Source organism: Lactuca saligna, chromosome 5, assembly GCF_052625555.1.
Source record: "Lactuca saligna cultivar CGN05327 chromosome 5, ASM5262555v1, whole genome shotgun sequence".
Taxonomy (NCBI): domain Eukaryota; kingdom Viridiplantae; phylum Streptophyta; class Magnoliopsida; order Asterales; family Asteraceae; genus Lactuca; species Lactuca saligna.
Genome location: NC_136421.1, coordinates 182,164,851 through 182,180,446, shown reverse-complemented (window position 1 = coordinate 182,180,446; position 15,596 = coordinate 182,164,851). Strand labels below are relative to the sequence as shown.

At 42.3% G+C, this 15,596-nt stretch overlaps 1 protein-coding gene across 2 annotated transcripts; it reads right to left on the bottom strand.

Moving 5' to 3' along the window:
* Positions 1–13,309: 13,309 nt before the first annotated feature.
* Positions 13,310–15,262, bottom strand: LOC144997725 (glucose and ribitol dehydrogenase-like). 2 transcript variants are annotated; one of them, XM_078957599.1, is made up of 5 exons: positions 14,914–15,262; positions 14,560–14,697; positions 14,042–14,418; positions 13,614–13,969; positions 13,310–13,464 (listed from the first exon to the last, which is right to left on the bottom strand). In XM_078957599.1, the coding sequence occupies exons 1-5, from the start codon at positions 15,109–15,111 to the stop codon at positions 13,442–13,444; spliced, it is 1,092 nt and encodes a 363-aa protein (XP_078813725.1). In that variant the 5' UTR covers positions 15,112–15,262; the 3' UTR covers positions 13,310–13,441. The 2 variants fall into 2 exon arrangements, with proteins under 2 accessions (XP_078813725.1, XP_078813726.1); XM_078957600.1 differs by having other exon boundaries at positions 14,962–15,260.
* Positions 15,263–15,596: the final 334 nt, after the last annotated feature.

Below are 15,596 nucleotides of genomic sequence, written 5' to 3'. Positions count from 1 at the left end.
GACTCGCTGACCGACCTCGCCCCAACAAATTGGGGTCCTACACTTCCTCCCATACAGCATCTCAAAAGGAGGTCGATCAATACTCGCATGATAACTGTTGTTATACGAGAATTCCGCTAACGGAAGATACGTATCCCAACCGCCCCCAAAATCTAGAACACATGCCCTAAGCATGTCCTCAAGAGTTTGAATCGTCCTTTCGCTCTGCCCGTCAGTCTGAGGGTGGGAAGCGGTGCTGAAATGGAGACGAGTACCCATCTCGTCGTGGAACCGCTTCCAGAATCTGGACGTGAAACGAACATCTCGGTCTGACACCACCAATACCGGCACTCCATGACATGCCACAATCTCTCGCACATAGATATCGGCTAACTTTTCCGCCGATATACTCTCCTGAATCGGAATAAAATGGGCACTCTTTGACAACCGATCCACTACAACCCAAATCGAATCCACTCCACGTGCGGTCCTGGGGAGTTTGGTGACAAAATCCATGGTGATATCCTCCCATTTCCACACGGGAATGTCTAACGGCTGCATCTTGCCGTGAGGTCTCTGGTGCTCCGCCTTGACCTTCCGGCAGGTCAAGCATCTCTCAAGATACCAAGCGACGTCCCACTTCATGCAGGGCCACCAATAATCAGGTCGAAGATCTCGATACATTTTTGTCGCCCCGGGGTGGATAGAAAACCGAGACTTATGAGCCTCGTCCATCAACACCTGCCGTACTCCACCCCAGTACGGTACCCACACCCTACCATGAAGCGTCAGTAAACCCCGACTATCATAATCAAACGAAGCTACTCGGCCCACTATTCTCTCACACTTCTGCCTCTCCTCCTTGAGACCCTCCATCCGAGCCTCCTTGATCCGTTCCAACAACGGAGTGATCACTGTCATCCTCATACACAGATCTCTGATAGGGGCCGCCGACACTTTGCGGCTTAGGGCGTCGGCCACCACGTTGGCCTTCCCTGGGTGATAAAGGATCTCACAGTCATAATCCTTCAGTACGTCCAACCACCTCCTCTGCCTCATGTTCAAACTCGGCTGATCCATAAGATATCGCAAGCTCTTGTGATCCATGTATATAGTACAACGGACCCCATAAAGGTAATGTCTCCAAATCTTGAGGGCAAACATAACTGCCCCCAGCTCCAAATCATAGGTAGGATAATTAGCCTCGTGAGGCTTCAACTGTCTCGAGGCATAAGCTACCACATGGCCTCGCTGCATCAATACTGCTCCCATACCTGTGATCGAAGCATCATAATAGACTACGAAGTCCTCTACTCCCTCTGGCAAGGTAAGGATCGGAGCCTCGCACAATCTCTGTCTGAGAGTCTCGAACGCCGCCTGCTGCTCAGGCCCCCAACAAAATACCACTGACTTCTTGGTTAGTCGGGTGAGCGGTACTGCTATCTTGGAGAAGTCCTGAATAAATCTCCGATAATACCCTGCCAACCCTAGGAAGCTCCGAATCTCAGATGGAGACTTCGGGACCTCCCACTGCATCACGGCCTCTATCTTGGCCGGATCTACCAAAATACCCTTCTGGTTGACGAGATGACCAAGAAACTGCACCTCGCGCAACCAGAACTCACACTTGGAGAACTTCGCGAAAAGTTTCTCCCTCCTCAAATTCTCCAACACCTCCCGCAGGTGCTCCTCGTGCTGCCCCTATGTCTTGGAATATACCAAGATATCGTCTATGAATACTATCACTGACCGATCCAGCATCGGCCTGCACACGCGGTTCATGAGGTCCATGAACGCGGATGGGGCATTGGTGAGCCCAAATGGCATCACCACGAACTCATAATGACCATACCGGGTCCTGAAAGCAGTCTTCTGTACATCCTCATCTCTAACCCTCATCTGATGATAACCGGAGCGTAGATCGATCTTGGAGAACCAAGACGCTCCCTGAAGCTGATCAAACAAGTCATCTATCCTCGGAAGTGGGTAACGGTTCTTCACCGTTACCTTGTTCAACTCCCGATAATCAATGCACATACGATGCGACCCATCCTTCTTCCTCACAAACAGGATCGGCGCTCCCCAAGGCGAACTGCTCGGCCGAATGAAACCCTTGTCTAACAGCTCTTGCAGTTGTGTAGAAAACTCCTGCATCTCAGGGGGAGCTAGTCGATACAGTGCTTTGGCTATCGGAGCCGCACCAGGAATTAGGTCGATCCTGAACTCAACCTGTCTCTCAGGAGGTATCCCCGGCAATTCCTCGGGAAAAACATCCGGGTAGTCCCGAACAATAGGAACATCATCAATCATCGTCTTGCCCTTCTCCCGGGCATCCAAGACGTAAACTACAAAACCGGCGCAACCCTGCTGAACATAGCGCCTCGCCCTTGCGGCGGAACAAAAGATCGGTCCACGCTGTGGCCTCTCGCCCTGAATCACTAACTCTCCCCCACTGGGAGTGCGAACCCTCACTAGCTGAAGCTCACAATCAATCACCGCCCCATTGGGGCTCAGCCAATCCATGCCCACAATAACTTTATTCCCTCGCAGGGGAATAGGTACCAGGTCCACTGAAAACTGCTCATCAAGTATCTGAAGAGTACACTCCCTATGTACTCTGCCGACCCTCACGGTCCTATCATCTGCTATCTCAACCTCTAATGGACAATCCAGCTCCCCTGGAGCTCTGCTAAATCTCTTGCTAAGCGCAAGCGATACGAATGATCGGGTAGCCCCCGAATCGAACAATACCAAAGAAGAAATGCCGTTCACCGAGAACGACCCTAAATAAAGCAAATCATCAAGTAATATTCAAACGATAATAATAATTAAAAGATGAAGGGAAGATACCTACCCGTCACCACATCAGGAGTCGCTCGTGCCTCCTCTGCTGTCATCTGAAACGCCCTGCTCTTCGCCACTGGCACATCAGATCGTCCCTGCCGGCTATCTGTAATCCTCAAGGTGGCAGGGGCAGGTGCAACCACCTTCCCTGCTGCAGCTAAACTGGGACACTGGGACTTTTTATGTCCCCTCTGATTGCACTGAAAGCAAATCAGATCTGATGCTGTAACCGTAGTAGCAGGGGCCGTACAATCCCTACTCAAATGCCCAGTCCGACCGTACTTGTAGCAGCCAGAACTCCCTGCCTTGCACGCCCCCTCGTGCAATCTCCCACACTTGCCACACCGACCGTGGCTCTGCTGACTCCTGGACCTGTGATCTGAAACCTTGGGCTTTTTGCCCACACTGCCTGAACCCGAAACCGCCTCTGGTTTCCTCTTCTTCTCCATCTCGAGATCAATCTCCCTCTCCCTAGCTCTAGCAATCATGTCGTCCAACGTTTTACAACTGGACCGGCTCACAAACATGCGGATATCACTCCGCAACATCTCATGATAACGGGCCTTCTTCATCTCCTCATCGGCTGCATACTGAGGAACAAGAAGAGCCCTCTCCCTGAACTTAGCGGTGATCTCCGCCACTATCTCTGTAGTCTGGGTAAGGTCCTGAAACTCCCTAGCTAACTGCTGCACCTCAATGACCGGTGCAAACTCCGCCCTGAACCTGGTAGAGAAATCAACCCAGGTCATGGCATCCAATGCCGCATCATCCCCGATGGCATGTCCGACCTCCTCCCACCAATCCCATGCCCTGTCCTTTAGAAGACAGGACGCCAATCTGACCTTGTCCCCCTCGGGACACCTGCTAGTGCGGAAAGCGTTGGCCACATCCGCCAACCATCTGGTACTCGCTATGGGGTCCCGCGCCCCATGATAGTCTGGAGCTCCGCATGCCCTGAACTCCCTGAACGTAAGTGTGCGCGACCCCATCATGGCCGCCATCTCCGCACGGAAAACACCCAATCTCTCATCCATCAGCTCTAAAATACCCTCCTTGATCGAACCGAAGATCACAGGAGTCTGCTCCAGTATGATGCGGGTAACCTCAGAAGAAAGGAACTCTCTAGTCTGCTCATCCATCTACCCGACCTCCGGGCCTGATCCCGATCCTGATCCCCCTCCGGCATATGAGCTGCCGACTGCTGGTCTCGGACGCAAAACTACCATTCTTAAACATATCATAACAACATCAGAACACTGAGATATCTCAAGGGATCATGACACTGCTACTAGCTTCCTGGTCTTGTCTTGGCCTTCCTTGATTCGAGTACGAATCCTCTGCTTTCAGTAGTACGGGCCCATACTACCTTCCACATCTATCCGTACTTTCCTCAAGAAATGCCTTGACTCCACCAAGTCACTTCTACTACTGCTATTCTCTGCTACTCTCATCCTAGGCTTGCCCTAGGGAAACCTCAGGCTCAACACGACTGGTCCTCAGCTGCTGAAGGTCTCCTCATAATGCCAATTAGCCACCACCTAAACACCATCACATGTGATGAGGATCAGATAATCCTTCAAGTAAAGGACCCGTCCCTATAACGGTTGGACTCAAACAAGAGCTGCGCAATAGGGCCAGTTCCAGTACTCTGGGATTATTCAAACCTGATCACATGTGGTGTGACGTGTTCACCTAATGGCTAACTCCCATTACTCAGAACCCTACCAAGCACGAAGCAAGCAGCATTCGGATAAGGGAAACAGACTCAGGCAAAACTATTCTCATAATAAGAAACTGCACTAGCAAGGATGCTAAGCTCATACTATCAGGCATAACCTAAACAGGCTATCCTACTGCTGTCTACTCAGTACTAGCATGCAATACTCATAAAGTTGTAACACATAAGCAGGCACATAAGGCATTCTCCTAGATCCTTAGTCCTATACTAGCATACTGTTCTACTGAAACTGAAACTGAACAAATAACTTGTATGGATAATTTGGGAGTACTTACTTGAGCTCGGCTGACCGCATGCACACACCTCTATCTTGTTAAAAACTATTCTTTCTTTCTAAGTGCTTTCAAAATTCTATTTGTAATACATTTTTATTATTTTTAAAATAAAATCTTTTATTTCCCTTAGTTTGAGTTCAGATACACCCGGAAGTGTATCCGAATCCCTCAAACCAGGGCTCTGATACCAACTTGAAACAACCCAAAAATACGACCCAAAAATTTCATTTTTCGATATAATCAAAACCATAATCAGCGTGTCATATAATAAAACCATACGTGATGTATTCCAACATAATAGAAAACACTGTGCGGAAACTGTATCATACTACATCAAATCAAAACAAACTAAATCAATCCCAGGCTAAAAGGTAAAGCTGTGGTGTGTGCGATGCCGTCACCCCGAGCTCTTCCCTTTGCTTGCGGAAGTACCTGAAACCAAAACTGAAACTGTAAGCACGAAGCTTAGTAAGCTCCCCCAAACTACCACATACCATACAATAACATATAAACACATATTGGGCCTTGCCCACTGCATTGGGACGAAGCCCGGCAACTGCATCGGACCGAAGTCCGGAACTGACTGGGACCTTGTCCCCTGCATCGGACCAAAGTCCGGAACTACCTGCATCGGACCGAAGTCCGGAACTAACTGCATCGGACCAAAGTCCGGAACCGACTGGGACCTTGTCCCCTGCATCGGACTGAAGTCCGGAACTAACTGACTGAGCATAGCGTAGCATAACATAACAACTAGCATGAACACATATACTGCATACTACATCGGGCCGTAGCCCGGAACACATAATACATAACACATAAAACATAGCACACAAATCCTGTCTGAGCCACGAAGGCATCAAACATACTAGCTACTGCATCGGATCAAAGTCTGGAAACTACTGCTAACTGAACGGGCCGGCATTGTGGCCTTAGACCCGTCCCTACTGGAAGGAAACTCACCTCGTAAACTGGCTGCTGAGTGTGTGGCTCTGGAAGCTAACGGCTGCTGCTCCTGTATCTCTCCGGCTACAAGTCCATAAACACACTCAATCAAATACTAAACACTGCACTTGGGTAAAATGACTCTTTTACCCTTGGTCAAAGTTACTCTCATCTGGACTGACTCGCCGAGTTGGGCCACCCAACTCGCCGAGTCTTACTCTCACTTTTAAATCCTACTCGCTGCTACTCGTCGAGTATGGCATCGACTCGACGAGTACCCTCTTGATCCAAGAACTCAGACAATATTCATCCGACTCGCCGAGCCGTATGAACGTACTCGATGAGTTGTTCTTGATCTTAAGAAGATTGCCTTGGACTCGCCGAGTTATATGAACAACTCGTCGAGTCCCTCCATTACTGAGTCTACCTTCAACTCGCAGAGTCCACTCTCTAACTCACTGGTTCCACTCAACACTGCTAAAAATGAAGGAATCGGGGACTCGCGACTCAACTCGCCGAGTCGTTCTTCCCGACTCGCCGAGTTGCCGCCATGCAACTATTTTTCACCCGATTTTGCTTGAATCCAACACATACAAATGATAGATCTGAGTCCAATAAGCTGGTTTACCACGTAAAGTTTCCAACTTTACGTGTACAACACATGAATAAGGGAAAATAAGGCTAAAAGATGCATAAAAGGGATAGATCTAGGGTTAATATGCGAAGTATCCCCATAAAGGCAATAGATCTGGACTATGGGACTTCTCAATGAATAGATCCAAGGTTATCTCGGCTTATTAGGGCGTTCATGAAAGCACAAGGCTTGGAACAAGCATCAACTAGTTCTTAGAAGAGTTCTAATGGAGGTTTAAAGCATAAAACAAGAGGGGAAATCCGAAAATACCTCAAATAACTCAGATTTGCCCTTGGATCTTGGCACTCCACCTCTTCTCCTTGCTCCTTTCTTCTTCTCCTTCTTCAAGCCTTCACAAAATCACACAAAATCACTTACAAACTCTCAAGGATGAACTAGGGTTTTCTCACAGCTTTAGAGGGTGAAGGAGGCGAGAATGGGGGCTATAAGGTGACTTAAATAGTGGGCAACCCGGGGATTTAGGGTTTCACCCAGACGGACGGACTCGCCGAGTCCGGGATATGGACTCGCCGAGTCACTAGCTAACACGTGCTCGAAGTCGCGACCCTACTCGGCGAGTCAGGCTATGAACTCGCCGAGTCCCTCTTGCAAAACTTTAAAAACAATTACTAATGAATTAACATATCGGGAACGGGTCGTTACATGAATCCATGTACCACTGGTCTTCATTTTGGTCCAAAGTCAGTGTTGAAAAAGCTGCCCCGAGTTCGAAGGGTTCCAGTGGGTTTACTTTAGCAAAATGGGCTTGTGATGGTCGGCCTTTCTGTTGTTGCTATGTGGGAGGTGCAAGCCAAGGTGAGGCTCAACCAGGCTGAGTAGGATACGACATGGTGGTGGTGAAGCCCACCAAGGAGCAGCCCAATAAGGAGGCGGATGAATGGACCATGGGGGGCGATTCTGACCAAGATGAATATTGCGTCGATTATTCTAGTTTGTAGCTGGTGGGTGACTATTAGATGCTTGGCTTGTTCTATTTTGAAAAACAGATGACGATGAGAAACGAAAATTCGAGTTACGTGGATGGGATGGACGACCTCTATTTCCAATGTCTCCGCGTCTTGATTTAGGGTTCGATTGTGGTTCATGATCAACGGTAGCGGCAACCTCAACAGGTGAGTGAGTTTCCCGGGCACGTTGTCTTTGATTTTCAAGTTGTAACATCGAGCATGCAGTATTCCAGTTGGGAGAAGTCTGATTTATGTATGCAGCCACTATGTCAAATTCCGAGGGTAAGCCACGAACCAGTTGCAATACGAGACGTTTTTCATTAACTGGGCACTCCACATCGTTAAGTTAACCAGAGAGGTCCTTTAGTCGCTGGCAGTAAGCTTCAAGGGATGTCATTACTCGAAGATTCAAGTTTTTGAACTCATGTTCTAGGGCTGCTACCCGAGAACCCTTATTATTGAGGAAGACGTTCTGAAGTTTGGACCAAGCATCATATGCAGTAAAGTCCGGATCAAGGACCTAACCAAGGAGATCATCGGATATGGTCCCGTAGATCCACTGGAGAACAATAGCATCAATTTCTGACCAAGTGTTATAAGTTGGATCTGTCTTTGTTGGGGGCGTTGTTTCGTCGATATGGGACAAAACTTTGTAGCCTTTAGCGTGAAGTTTGAACAATTGAACCCAAGAGCAATACGTGACCTTGGTGCCATCAAGAACTCTCACTTTGGTCTGTATGTTGGTAACAGTGTAAACTGGATGGATTGCCTTTGTAGAGTTTGTTTCAGTTGCACTATACATAATGAAAGAAAACAAGTATAGATCTTGAAGAAATTTGAAACAGAAGGAGCCTGCACAGCCGTGGCTATGAGAATGGATCAATTCTGGTATTGAGCCATTAACTCTGATACCATGTTAATCTTTGAGATTTGATGCATGTTTCATTGATTGTAACCAGAATATATACAGGATTACAAAAGGGTAATTTAGGAAAGTCTAATTTGCTAGAGAACTAAATAAGGAACATATAATGTACAGTAAATACAAAATATATACAACATAATTGTGCAAAATATATGACTAAAATATTTCGCCAATAGTTTCTTCCTAAATTTTTTTTGACAAGCATGAAGACATACAGACATCCAAGGTTCATTGAATCCAATCTGTAAATTTAAACTAGCAAAAACTTATGCAAATTAACTATGTCATATCAACTAAATAATCATGTTGTAGTTTACCATAAGCTTATGCAAACCATGCGAGATCTCACATTTGAAGCAAGAGTTTAAAATTAAAATGAAAATAGTGGAACAAATAAATAAACTTATATGTATCTCATCATCTAATTACTACATCCATTAATGAAGCTGAGTTATTTCGCCTGTCTTTATTCCTTCAAGAAAAGATGGTTGTTTTTCCTCATAAGAAGTGCTCATGCCTAACAATTGAATGCTTTGGGCACACATTTCCATTCCAACTATACCAAAAGTGCCATTAAAGTCCACCAACTTTGATTGTGCCCCTGTCTCATGAGTATAAACTTGGAAGTGTGTCTTTTCAATAGAAACTTTGGAGTGGAGCTTTGTACACCAAGTGTTGAACAACATATCACCATTGGCTTTCTATTTCAAAACTCTATTTATACCTCCCAAATCTTGTCCTATTTTAGTTTTGAAAGCAACAGACCATGAAGCGTCTCTTCTCACCCACGTCCAAGTTTCACCATCTTTAGTAGAAAGCACAGCGAGAGAATCTTGGATTGTTGTTAGTCTTGCAGTTTCCCAACAGGGTTCAGGTAACACAATCATGCCAAAAAGATTAGTCCTCAAATTGAATGTCATTATACAAGAAAGGTATATTTGTTCTGATTTATTAAATTCTTTTACTACCCAATGCAATGCTCCATTGACAAAACATGCATTTGACAACATCCCATGTAACACCGTAAATTTCAAAACAATTTTTCGCATTTTATAAAAACATAATTCATTTAATATTCGTAAAAACACCCATGTTTGAAATACAATTCATGTCATACACAAAAATCCCAAGATCTCATAACATAAAATCCTGTGTGTGTGTGCTGATCAAGCTGGCACCTTCCCACGGTCGTCACTAGTACCTGAAACAACTAACACCAAACATTGTAAGCACAAAGCTTAGCGAGTTCCCCAAAATACCACGTATAACACATATTAGCCACTCGAGGCTATAACTCTGTGGGTCCGTGCACCCAAACTCTGTGAACCCTCAGGTTCTAACTTTGTAAACATGCACAACATAAATCACAAAGAATAATGCAGCGCAACACATAACACACACACACACACACACATATATATATATATATATATATATATATATATATATATATATATATATATATATATATATAACATACAAGCACTGTATCACATAACTCTAGTTACCTACTCAAGGTAAAGTATAGTGATAAGACTCACCTCATGTATCTCGATAACTTGCAAATCCCTGGAATCACTCGTGCTCGATCCCCCGCACTATAATCTTCATATAATAGAATATATCTCTAATTAACACTTTTACAACTAAGGTTGACTAACCATATCAAGTCAACATTGATCAACTCTGGTCAACGGTCAAGTTTGATCGGACTCGGCGAGTGCACCAAAGCAACTCGGCGAGTCTAACGCGTTCACTGACTCCTTCGGATCTTTCTTGGCATGTCGAGCACTCCCCTAACTCGACGAGTTCCACCTGGAATGAATCGCAGGGCAACCACGACTCAACTCGCCGAGTCTCAAGAACAACTCGGTGAGTTCCGGCTTGACTCAACCCCATACTGACTCTTCCTGACTCACTTGGTTATCCCCCAACCCGGCGAGTCCACAAGCTGAACACTTTACGTGAAACCCCAACCCTACTCGCCGAGTCCCAAGAACAACTCGGTGAGTTCATGCCATGCACAAACTTTAATGACCTTCTAAGGTCATATCTGCTTTCCCAAACCATAGATCTGGCCTTCCCAAGCATGAATGTCACGTAAAGTTTGAAGCTTGATGCTTGTTTAACCCCCACAAGGCATCAAAAGGATATTTTGTCCCAAAAATAAGCACCTAGGTCCAATGACTCCATAATAACCCAAAAAGCTCCAATGGTTAAGGTCTCTGGACCTCTTTGATTCTAGATCCAAGGCACAAACTCGAAGAGGGACCATTTGCTTCACATAATCACTCTCCAAAGGGGGGTATAAAACCCTAACTCTAAAGATCAACCCTATAACTGAAGGAGATTCGAACCCTTACCTCAAAAGGAAGCCTCTGGACTCTGGATCTGCTGTAATCTCACCTCCTCCTTGCTCTTGCCACCTTCCTCTTGCTAAACAAAGAATACAAAGGCCCAAAAGTGACTTCCTCTCTCCCAAAATGAATTAGCTCTCTTAGGGTTCTCTCAAGGGACTGGTAACCGCAATGGGAGGCTATAAGTGCCCTTAAATAGGCTCCAAACCCGGGGAATTAGGGTTTTATTAAACAGCGTGGACTCGCTGAGTCCACTCCTTGGACTCGCCGAGTCCAGACGCGAACCTTGTCGAAAATCGCGATCCTACTCGGCGAGTTTGAGCTCCAACTTGCCGAGTCTCCTCACAAAATACCAAAAATGAAAGAATGAATAATACCTGGGAATCCGGGCTGTTACATCCCAGAAAATACAGGCGTGGGGCAGGAAAGAATCAGACACCATGTGCGTGTCTTCATAGCATAAACATAGGAGTAGGGGTGACATATACTCACAATCTTGTAATTATTAGTGATTGGGTCAAAACCAAATCCAGTGAGCAAGAGAATTCTATTACATGAACCGATAATCTTGGATCTCTGTTGTAAGGAAACTTGAGTTGTGTTGTACCAATGTATCCACGCCCGAGACACAATGGCAATTGGTCTCCTGAATGCAATGTACAGAAGTCGTTTTCGCCACAATCTTTATGAGTTGGTGTCTGATGAGGAGTTTTTGTGTCGATCGAGAAGTGTGCATGTGGATAAAATCAGGGCTACAAATAATGGAATATAATGATTTGGAAAGTGATCTAAGGAGTGTACATATGTCTTGTGTATATTTCAAAAATCAAGTCTTCGTATCGACAATTAGACATTTCGTACTCCTGCATTTTTCAAAGGAGATGAAATTTCAGTAGGAATAGTTAAAGTCTTCACTAGTAGCAGAAATGATATATCACAGCCATATGTATTGCTTTTTCAATATTCACCAAAGAATCTTTTTTGTCAAATCATGTAAATTTTCTTGAATGAAATCAAATAGAATTAATAATCAAATTCCAATTTTCTTTGACTTTATATCCCTTAAATTAATATTTTATATTGATTGCAATAAAACTTACCTCTCTCAGGTAAGCAAATAAATTTAGAGAAATTAAATATCCTCCTATTTTTCTTCTTAATTATCTTCTTATCTATTTAAAATTTGATAAGTGTCTTAAAATATCATTAATTTTTATCAAAATATGACATTTTTTACAATTTCATGTAGGTAGAAAGATAAGTAGAAAGAAAATATAGGAGGATATTAAATTTCTCATAAATTTATTCTAATTTTTTTCTTATTTAATTTTGTTAAGAATCAATCAACTTTTGTTTTTATTGGTCCAACTGGTTTTGTATAATTGCTCTGATATGATACCAAATATTGTAAACTGGTTTTATTTACACTCCTTAAATATGACGATAACGAGTACGGTGACAATTTGGACAGTCGTATTTTGTTTTTATCCAATACAGCACGCCAAAATATTTTTTAATATAACACGAACATGACCCTACACAACATCGTGCTTTGCTTTACTAACTCGGAAAAAACTCAATTAAAACATGAAAAAAAAATACTCGATTAAAACAAGATAAAAACAACCAACCCAACAAACATAAAAATATAAAATATAAAAAAAATAGTTTATTTAATTCGTAACTAGTCTTACAAAACACAACATAACAAACACATCTTAATATTGTGTCAATTTTTTTACAATTTTGAACGTTAACATGATTCGATTCGACATGGTGTTTTATATATATATAACAGTAAATAATGTGATAACTTAAAAACATTATATTTATGTTATTATTCTGTAATGAATGTTATATATATGTATTGTTAAAGTAATTTTAATATGAATACTCACGTTTGATTAGTCATGTATTTATTACAATTCTATTATTCTATTATAAACTTATGTATGTGCATTTTCATAGTGAATTCAAAATTTACTTTTAATCTGTGACAGTCATATATTCCTTGCCGAATAATAACATAAAGCTGTGGATATAAAATTCATTGCAAAATAATAATATAAAATTAGTGTTTTTTAATATCTTACTCTATTTACTGTTTTTATTTAAACTATCTTTTATATATATATATATATATATATATATATATATATATATATATATATATATATATATATATATATATATATATATATATATATATATATATATATATATATATATACACACACCCACTATCTTACTCATATTCTACACCATTGGTTTCAAACCAGGCTTGAACACCCAATTTTTGGCTTGAGGGGACCTATCCGTTAACTCCTCATATGACTCTCATCGCTAATATAGAGTCTCAATTCTTGTACCCAGTTAAACCAACTTCGCAGTCTGCTACTATTAGAGGGATATGGATTTCATATGTCGGGAGTGCTACTCTTTATTGTATTTTTGTTTTCAAATAATCCAGTAAAATATATACGCTTTTGCTGCAGTTATGTTTAGAAGACCGAATAACCGAGGCAGGACCACCAATATTGTAGTTTCCTTTTACTTTGCAATCATCCACCAAGTGTTAGGAGTGGTTCATTTCAACAGTTACTTAAAGCTCTTAAGAATTGCATGTTCGATGTTCCAAAGCATATATAAGAATTTACATCTGAACGGCATTTTATTTAAAGTACACAAGATTTTACATTTAACGTCATTTTATTTAAAATACACAAAATTTACTTTAATTAAGCGCAAAATATTTCATATACTCCGCTCCATATTCTTAAAAACCGGAAATTCCCCCACCTGCAAGATAGTGCAATATCATGATCGAATCACATAACTCAAAAGATACAAGTCAAAGAAAAAAAAAAGCTATGTAACTTTGTTATGATAACCAGTTGTGTGTGTGTGTGTGTGTCTAAAGTGCATTGTTTGTGTTTGTAGAATTATACCATCAGGATGAAGAATTTGGCCAGTAAAGTAGGAAGCGTCCTCGGATGCCAGGAACACATACGATGGAGCAATCTCAACAGGTTGAGCTGCCCTATTCATTGGCACCTGTGAGCCATACTCTGCCAGATCCTCGTCATTGAGTGAAGCAGCTTCAAGTGGAGTCCACACGGGTCCAGGGGCCACACCATTAACACGAATCCCCTTGTCGACCAGGTATGTTGCGAGGCCCTTCGTAAAGGCAACAATGGCTCCCTTTGTTGATGCGTAATCTAGTAGCTTTGTGCTGCCTGTGTATGCTACGGCTGAAGTTGTGTTTATGATGCTGCTTCCTTCTTTCATGTGCTTCACAGCATACCTTCATGTACAACGTCCCATCAGAATAAGAAGTGAAGAATGTAATATATATAGATGATATATACATATATACCTTGTCAAGAAGAAATGAGAGAAGATGTTGGTTCTAAATAGCCTTTCAAGTCTCTCATCAGTAATATCATCTAAAGAATATGTTTCGTACTGTACGGCTGCATTGTTCACGAGGACATCGATCCGACCATATGTTTCAACCACCTTATCCACAACGTCCTTACAATTCTTTTCAAACCTCACATCAGTAGGTATTGCAATTGGATCACCTGCCTCGCTCGTTTTTGAATCATTTATGATCTCTAACGTGTTCTTTGCATCTATGTCCTCGACACCTTCCACATAAGTAAACGCAACAGTTGCCCCTTCTTTAGCAAACGAGCAGCAAACAGCTCTCCCAATACCCGAATCACCACCTGTTACCAAAGCCACCTTTCCCTGCACCATAAACACAGAAAACTTGATGGCTTTTGAGAGAGAAAAGAGACAAGATTTCCTCTAAGTTTTTCCTCTGTTTTGGCAAAAGGTGCTACATGACAATGATACTAAAAACTTAATGAACGAAGCTGTAGCCTTTACTTGGAGTTTGTTAGAGGCCTTGTAATCAGGATTGTTGAATATTGGTAGAGGATCCATGAGGTACTCTTTTCCTGGTTGGCTATCCTGGTTCTGTGGTGGGAATCCTGGATTACTTTCTTCTTTACCCATGGCCTTTGCCTAAAATAATCACCAAATCCAGTTAGGGAAATGCATGTTGTGATCATTGTTTGACATCAATCTCTATACTCAAATGTACGACCAAAAAAATAATAAGAAGAAACTCATCCACTCGATGGGTATGGGATGCGACTCGACCATCATACCAAAATCTCAATAATTGCCTTGTATGTTCAACTCAGATTAAACATTTTAACTAAAAATGAATACAAAGACCTTAAAGGTGTGAATAGAAGATGAACCACGTCTTAAAACATTTGTTACCATGACGGCAACACCGTTATTGCTAATTCTTGTAGAAGGACGTGAAGTCAACAACTGCCTTGACCATACGCATGACTGGTGTGTGATCGGAATCCTACCGGAGGGTGAGGGGCGTGATCCCACTAAACCCGCCCTCACTGAGCACAACATTGCTTAGGATGGAGGAAAGAATGGAACACCTCGTTGAGAAAAGTTCTATATATATAGTGGGAAAACTTAATCATCTCAAAGTTGAATACTTCATCAGTATGGAATTTAAGTTCGACTAAACAAATGAATGTTTGGCATTTGTTTCAATCTAAAAGAAAGTATAACACGACAAGAAATGAATTATAGGAAAGTGAAAGTAAGACTTTCTTTTTATATAAATCATATGGCTTCTGTCGATAGACTTCATTGCTACAACCAAACACTGTCTTTTCAGTAACTAACATTTATCTCTTCTTTCTTTATTTCGGATATATGCTGTATTTAGTTTTATTATATAACTTTTAATATATTTTATTCTATATAAATTTGAATAAGCGGTTAATTGTAACATATTTACTTTTATCAATATTTCCATATAAATTTTATTCTATATATTTGGATCTTGGAAACGTACTTTTATTTATATATTTAGGAATGTGATTTGT

Bases quoted from the DNA above. Each gene is read 5' to 3' on its own strand.
- LOC144997725 (XM_078957599.1), bottom strand. From the start codon at position 15,111: ATGTTGTGCTCAGTGAGGGCGGGTTTAGTGGGATCACGCCCCTCACCC. The intron at 14,698-14,913 runs GTCTTTGTATTC...TGATTATTTTAG, and splicing joins CTTCTATTCACACCTTTAAG to GCAAAGGCCATGGGTAAAGA. The intron at 13,970-14,041 runs GTATATATGTAT...TTGTACATGAAG, and splicing joins TCTCATTTCTTCTTGACAAG to GTATGCTGTGAAGCACATGA.